At 36.4% G+C, this 8,075-nt stretch overlaps 1 protein-coding gene across 1 annotated transcript in view; it reads left to right on the top strand.

Annotated features, from left to right (window-relative positions):
- The window catches only part of UBE3D (ubiquitin protein ligase E3D), a 105,198-nt gene that overhangs the window by 39,407 nt on the left and 57,716 nt on the right, over positions 1–8,075 (top strand). The window contains exons 7-8 of the mRNA XM_008575519.1: positions 1,195–1,207; positions 1,403–1,566. Coding sequence (XP_008573741.1) covers positions 1,195–1,207; positions 1,403–1,566 — 177 coding nt within the window. The remainder of the gene's footprint in view (positions 1–1,194; positions 1,208–1,402; positions 1,567–8,075) is intronic.

An 8,075-nucleotide genomic window follows, 5' to 3' on the forward strand; every position in this document is an offset into this window, starting at 1 on the left:
GCGCCCGCACCGCGCTCAACCAGTGAGCGGACCGGTCTCTATATGGGATCCGAACCCTCGGCGGGAGCACTGCCGCACTCCCAAGCGCCGCACTCTACCGAGTGCGCCACCGGGCCGGCCCCCCAGGTATCTTTTTATTTGTAAAAACACGGTATCACATGATTAGCATTTTTCTGCAACATGCTTGCTTCACATAACAATAATCATGAGGATTATTTCTTGTTAGTTTACATATTGATCTGACTCTTTAAAAACCGGAATTCTGTTAAATACTGTTAAATAATAAGTGGTATGACTGTTAAAGACAGTGTTGCAATGGAAATAACATTTACACATGTATTTTAGTACTTCTTTAGAAATGGATCTTTCTAATCTAATCTAGTATTAGAATTTGTGTTTTTTAAATGCAGATAATTATCATCTCCCAGAAAATACTAATTTATCTCCAATAGTGGGCATTCTTGGTGCCCCACCTAGATCCCCTTGGCTGAGTAGGTGCCTGTTCCCAGCTGCTGACAGCATTGGCTGCTGATGACTCCTGGCTGCCCCCTTCTCCAGAGACGTGTCCTTGGATGACAGATGTTGTTGCCTTGCCCAGGAAGTTACCTGTCTCTCACTGTTCACCTGCCTTGGTCAGCCCACTGCCAGTGGTTGGAACCTGGGGTGCAAAAAGCTGGGGCCTCTTGTTTCAAGACTGGACAAACTCTGTAGGTGCAGTTCATGCCCCAGAACACCCCATGGGATCAGGCTGAAGCCAGACTCCAGCCGAGCCCTCATCTGTGACTAGCTCTTTCCCCTGCCTTAGCCCATTTGCCTCCCTTGCTTTCTCAGTGAATCACATGCATCCAAATCCCAAAGCACTCTGGCCCCAGCAGTGTATGGGAATTTCTGAACTGGATGTTATCAATCTTTTTATATTTTCTTATCTGATAAGTGAAAAATGATGTCACAAAAATTTGCATTTCCATATTATCGGTCATATTAACATTTTTATATATGTTTATCACTTATTTTTTCTTAATTCTGTTTATATTCTTTGCCTATATTTCTATTGGGCTATTTTTTTTGCCCCTTATTGATTTCTAGGAGCTCTATATATTATAAATAATTACTTTGTTATTTATTAAGTGTTTTCTCTTAGTTTTGTTTTTTTTCTTCTTTTAAATTTTATGATGTCAATTGCTCTACCAAAAGTTGTGCTTTGAAAGTACTACCCTATTTAAAAGTTATATATAAAAAACAAAAGCAAACAAAAGACTAAAAGTTGTATACATGATTCTCGTATATTTTTTCTGATATTTATATATATATATATATATTTTTTTTTTTTTTAAGTGGTGATATAAGATGAAGGTAGGGTGGTAATATCCTTATAATTGGACTTTTCTCTCCATATCTTTAGCTATGGCTTTTAAACTCAGACAGTTTGGTGATTGCATCTTTGAGAAGTTTCAAATGTATCAGAAAATTTCCCCTGTTTGAAGACACATTGAAAGCAGATTCTGATTCTCCCTGGAATGCTGTCAAGGTCCTCTACCAGCCATGCATCAAAAGTAGGAACGAAAAGTAAGTTGTGCTTTTTTTTTTCTCATTAAACATTATATTTTCGCTTCTGTTTCCATGTTGGTGTTAAGAAATCAATGAGTTAAATGGTACTATACCACTTCCCTACTTGAAGCTGCTAGGAGTCATACTGCTAAATACTATGCTTTAAAATTTTTAGATCATATGAATTATTGCAGATGACTCATGGTAATATGCAGAGAGCTCGCTTTTACTGAAAATAATTGGTCTTTTCTTGTAATCTCAGCTGTCAATACATATGGCTGCTGTACTAAATCAGGCTTCAAAAACTATGAATATTTACTGATAAGCACTTTCCAGGCATCAGGATATGATAGTGAATGAGACACAGTCCCTGCCTCCTGGGGTCGTCATTCTAATAGGGGGAAGGCAGACCATAAACAAAACAGACAAAAAACCCAAAACAAAATCAAAGACTTATATGGCTCTTATTACGTGTCAGGCACTCATCTATGAGCTTCTAGCTCATTTAAGCCTAACAACAGCCCTGTGGGATAGGTACTATTATCACCTGCGTTTTAAAGGTAAAAGACACAGGTGGTAAATTATTCTAGTGAAAAATGAAGCAAGGTAAGATAGTTTGGGAGTGTAGGATGGGTGTAGTAGGCTGTCCTTTATATTGAAGCATTAGGGAAGTTTCCTCAGATAAGGTGATATTAAAGTGGCAAATTCGAAGGAAGTGAAGTGTTGAGCCATATCTAAGGAAAGAGCATTCAAAAGAGCAGGCGGAACAGCAAGTATTCTTATTTGAACATATTGGAAGTTTATATGCGTCCTCTACTCTCAGGTGGATTTGATCAAATTTGTACTAAGAACAGAAACATCCCAGTCTTTTTCTGGGAAGTAAATAAGACATTTAAAAAAATTATTGCTTCTCTTTGTTTCTTTTTTTGTTTTTTAGTTTTTTTTTTAATGATGCAGTACTTCATCACGTCCCTCTGTAGAAGTAAAAGTTTTTTGTGTATTCATATACTCCTTTTTCTATTTATTTAACATCTTAACATAATTGGAATGATACATGTGTATTTTTTATACTTAACAAAATACAAAACAAAACACTGTGTCCTGGAGAGTCTATGTTAATACTTCCCATTTTATGCAGTGGTTGTAAATGACTTAACTATTTTTCTGTTGGTGGATATTTGGGTTATTACTATTTTGCTGTTATAATTAGTATTGCGCTGTGTACTATTATTTGTTTTGTGATTATATGTACTTTTTTATGAGTGATTTCTAGAGGTACAGTTGCCTAGTCAAAGGTTATGGATGTTTAAAATTTTGGTATATATCAAGTTGTTTTGCAAAGGCATTGCAAATTTGATTTCCTACCTGAAATTTCTATAAATGCCCATTTCCCTGCACTCTCACCAAAACTGCCATTTAAATTTTTGCCATCTGATGCCAGTCTAAATGAAACAGGTTCTGAAAGGGCGCACGGACCCGAGCTGATAAGACGACAGGACCCGAGCTGACAGTTCGCCAGAGAAGTTCCACTTTATTCAAGGACTGCGTGTATATTTATAGGGAGCTGCGTTCCGGGTTTTGATAGGGGGTGGACGGGGCGGTAGCCGATTGGACGGGCCTGGGCAGGAGGTGAGCCTTGACCTGTGACTAGTTGAGGTCTGGCACCGGCGGGCTTCTACTGTGGAGAAGAACCCGGAAGGGCGCCATATTGCTAGGGAATGCTTTCCCCCTCCCCCTCTGCTTGAGTGCCCACGGTATCCTTACAGGTTCAATGGACTACTCTTGTGATTTATTGAGGCATGATCAAAGGGTATAACTTGTGCATTTTATGTTTTTGAGAACTTTTAGAGCTGGATTTTTTGTATTTTTTTTGGTGCGTGTGTGTGACCTAAGGTATGGTCAACTTTTAAGCTGTTCATTTGTTAGATTCTCTGTTGATATGTGTGTGTGTGTGTATACCTTTTGTATTTAGATATATATAGTCAAATTTATTAAAACTTTATATTTATCTTTTCTATTTTTTTGAAATGTGGACTGTTGAGAAAGGTGTGTTAAATCTCATACTATGACTATAAAAGTAACTTTCTTCTGGTTTTGATATCAGTTTTTGCATTATGTATTTCGAAGCTATGTTATTAGAGATATAAAAGTTAGTAACGTGAAAACTTGACTGATTGCATATTTTATCAATAAGAAATTTTGCTCTTCTTCCATTTGATGCTATTTTTCCTTTAATAATAGTTTGCCTGATGTTAATATTGCTGTTTACTTTTTTTTTTTTTTAAAAGATGACCGGTAAGGGGATCTTAACCCTTGACTTGGTGTTGTCATCACCACGCTCAGCCAGTGAGCGAACCGGCCATCCCTATATGGGATCCAAACCCGGGGCCTTGGTGTTATCAGCACCGCACTCTACCGAGTGAGCCACAGGCCGGCCCGCTGTTTACTTTTTGCATTTCTTTATTTTTAGTTGTCCTGTGTCATTTTATCTTGGGTGAATGTCTCATTAACATGCCTTGTAAACTGTATGTGATGGGATATTTTCAAATTCCAATATGAGAGTTTATTTTAACAGTGCATTTAATTAATTCACATTTATTGTGATTATTGATATAGTTGGACTCAGTCTGCTATCTTTTAGATTGGTTGCCTTCTCCGTGTCATTTCTTTCCTCTGATGATTGGGAAGTAAAAAATATCTATTTCAAAGTGATTTTTAGTGGTTAACCTTAAAAGTTGAACACACATATTTACACTTTTTTTCCCCCATCATTATCTAGATTTAATTAGTATCCATCTGGTAGAGTTTGGATGTGCTGTCCCCACAAAACTCATGTGGAAATCTGATTCCCAATTTGACAGTGTTGGGAGCTGTTTGAGTCATGGGAGCAGATCCCTCATGAATGGATTAAGACTGTGGGGTGGGGGTCCAAAGTGAGATCTCGCTCTATTAGTTCCTACGAGAGCTGGTTGTTTAAAAGACCCTGGCACCTGCCTCCTCTCTCCCTCTCTCGCTTCTTCTTGCCATGTGATCTGCTTGTACCTGCCAGCTGCCTGCTGCTTTCCACCATGAGTAGAAGCAGCCTGAGGCCCAGGCCAGATGCAGGTGTCCCAGAATCATAAGCCAAATAAACCTCTGTTCTTTACAAATAACCCAGTTTCGGGTATTCTGTTATAGCAACACAAAATGGACTAAACACCATCCTCTTCACTAGAACATGGAAAGACTGCTGTATTTCTTCTTTTGCTTCCTCTCTCACCTACTTCCTCCTATGTGTTGAGATCACCTGTGATTCTGATGATGGTGGGTTTTTTTTTCTTAAAGAAATATCAAGCCAAAGCCCAACCCCATTCATTTGTTTACCTCTTATTCTCATACGTCATGACCATGAATGCTTTTTAACATTTTTATTATATAAATACATAGTATTGTTTGATATGTTTTAAAGATATTTATAATTTTGTACTCTATCTTTTTACAACTTTTTTTCATTCAATATTCTTTGTTTCATTTTTTAATTTAATGAAGTATACTCTTTAACAGTTCTTTTAAACTGGGACTGTAGTCAGTCTTTGACTATCTGAAAATGTCTTATACCTATTCTCAGGAAATCTTTAGAAGTTTTTCTTTATCTTTAGTATTCTAAGATTTCATACAGATGGATCTAAATGTGTGTTCACTCAATATTTTCTCTTATGTCATAATTTGTCTTGTCTTACAGATACAATATTTTCTCAATCTCTGCAAGAATAAGTCTTTGGATTTTTTCTATTAACTGTTTTTCCTTGGGTATTAGTTCTTTTTTTGAAAAGAGAGGTTGAGTTTGGTACCTCTCTTTCATGGCATTGCTTTTCCCAAATGTTTGATGAATTCACTAGAATTCCTGCACTAGGATGTAAACTCCATGAGAGCCAGGATTGTGCCTGTCTTATTCATCTAGATGAGTACTTGAAAAAGTGCTCATAACGTACAACATATGTCTACATTTAGTAAAACTCTTTTTAAATGAATGGTACATGGTTTTCTGCTTATCTTTGTATTAGATAATTACTGTTCATCTATTGGTGACTCTGGGTTCTTGTTACCATAGCCTGCCTTTATGAATTAGTGAAAGAACCCAAAAGATATGCTAATCTGGATGTGCCCATTTGTCACTTCTTACCATGCAATGGAGACGCAAACATTACTGAGAGCCCAAATATTAAGAGCAGTGAGAAGCCTGGAGGTACTGCACGGAGATAACTCCCTCAGGAAGGGAGAAACAAGGTGCAGACCTGAGTCAGTATTTGTTTCAGCTTTTATTGTAAAGACAAGGAAATACAAGAGAAAAAACAACTTAATCATTTATCAAAGGAATGAAAAGAAATTGGCTATGGGGCAATCTCTGGAAAACATCTTGAGAAACAAAGGAAAGGGAGTAAAGTTGGATAATAAATGACCTTAATGTTCTTATCTAATCTAGCAGAAACTATTTGCTGTTTTCAGCACTTAGGTTCTGCATAAGTGCATTTAAGACTTTTGCCCTTTGTGCACTCCTTGTTCTTTGTCAAGCCTATGTGCTCCCTCCCACACCCCTTTGTCTTTTGACAACTTTTGGGTATTAAGAAAAAGGAAGTGGTTATAAATTCAGTTTTGGTGATGAATCTTCTATTCATTATAAACAGAATCTTTATACCACCTTTCTTGAGGACTGTTACAGGAATTTGATGCACTTGCCTCATTATTTCACTTGTTGTTAATAAATCCCTGTGATACTGGAAATATAATGAATATAGTCAATTGTGTTCTGTATTTGAGTAGTAGACTTTTTTTTTTTTTTTTTAACTCTAAATGTCTCAGGGACAAGTGCATGTCCAATAAATGAGTTTGATTACTTCAGTTTGCCTGTTGTATATAACTACTTTCACTTTGTTTTTCCTCCTGCTACTGTTTGCCTCTGTGTCCCTCAAGGTAGGAAGGGAATTTTGCACATTTGGGGTAAACATGCTGTAAGTCTTTTAAGGACATTGGTTTATTTCTCTTGGGGCATGACTGAGCAAACCATAGACTCCCTGGCATATTTTTGGTACATGGGGTGGTGCACTAACTATTTTAGTACAATTGGCTAGAAGTTTTTTCTAGTGGTAGTGTGGATTGCCATATGGTAGACTAAAAGAGAATGTAACTATGGTTTTATTTCCTTGCATATGCACAAAAAAGTGGCATGTGATATTTTTAGAATGTTCTTTCTAGCAATAGACACATCTCTTTCAACGTTTTGAAGTCTGTTGTTTTTCATTACCCCACACCGCCCAACCAATGTTTCACATCTCAGTGAGCACCAGTGATTTTTTATTGTTCCTCATTTTGTATTGGAGGACTAGTTTATCTTATATTTATCAACCTTTTGGAGTTTAGATGCTAAATATTAATTTTTAGCTTTGGACTCTTAAGTTAACTTCTGCAGTTCAATTTCACCAATTCCTATATTTACCTGTGGCCTCATATTCTTTAGGCTGTGGGTGGTTTTGTCCCTCAGGAGACACTGGGCAATGTCTGGAGACATTTTTGGTTGTCACAAGTTGGGAGACTACTGGCATCTAGTGAATAGACAGGAATGCTCTTAAACATCCTACAGTGCATAGGAGAGCCCTCACAATAAAGAATTTTCCAGCCCAAAATGCCAATAGTGCCAAAGTTCAGAAACCCTGCTCTAGACTGTCTGTGATATCAAGCTGTGTCTGCTTTTCCTCTCTGTGTGCCATAGCCCACAATTTTCTCGAAATTGTATTTAGGTCAGCAAATGAGAAATTTTACTATGGCATGAGCCCAAATCTCTGTAATCCTACATTTTAACTATGTTAGAATAAACAGAGTAAGTGGTGAAATATACTACAAAAGTTTACTGTTACACTTTTTTCTTTCTATAAGAGAAACATGAAAAATAGATTTATTTTTATTAAACAATGGTGGAGAATTTTATAACTATCAAGGCCCTTGTTAACGTATTTTAAAGAGAAAATAACTTAGGGGAATGTAATCATTAAGTGTAAATAAGCATTTTTTTTTTTTTTAAAGCGAAATTGAATTTCTGTGTAAGTTATGTGAGTCCTACTATTTGTAGTGGTTCTTCTCACCTTTTTCAAAGGATAAAATATCCGATTGAGAAATCTGTAGAGTTTGAACTGAGAAGAACTGTTCTACATTCTACTAATTAATAGTAGCATTTTCTTACAAAATATATTGAGGGAGAAATGTTGGTGAAATGTTATCCCTGGTCTTAGTACAATTTAGAGACTAAATTTTAGAAACTTCCTTAGTCTCTGGGGGCTATATAATTGGTAAATATTGCCTCTAAAATGGAAGGGTTGGCTTTGCTTAAGATAGTCATCATTGTTTTTTCCCCAATGAAATAAAAACAAAAAAAAACCCATGTAAATATACATTTCATATACATAAAATAGTTGTTTTTATTAGTGAAGTAGTATTTTCTTATCTTTTTTCCTCCTTTATTTCAACAGGAAAATTGAAACTGCTTTTTTTTTTTT

The sequence above is a fragment of the Galeopterus variegatus genome, unplaced genomic scaffold (assembly GCF_000696425.1).
Source record: "Galeopterus variegatus unplaced genomic scaffold, G_variegatus-3.0.2 Scaffold1202, whole genome shotgun sequence".
NCBI classification, from domain to species: Eukaryota; Metazoa; Chordata; class Mammalia; order Dermoptera; family Cynocephalidae; genus Galeopterus; species Galeopterus variegatus.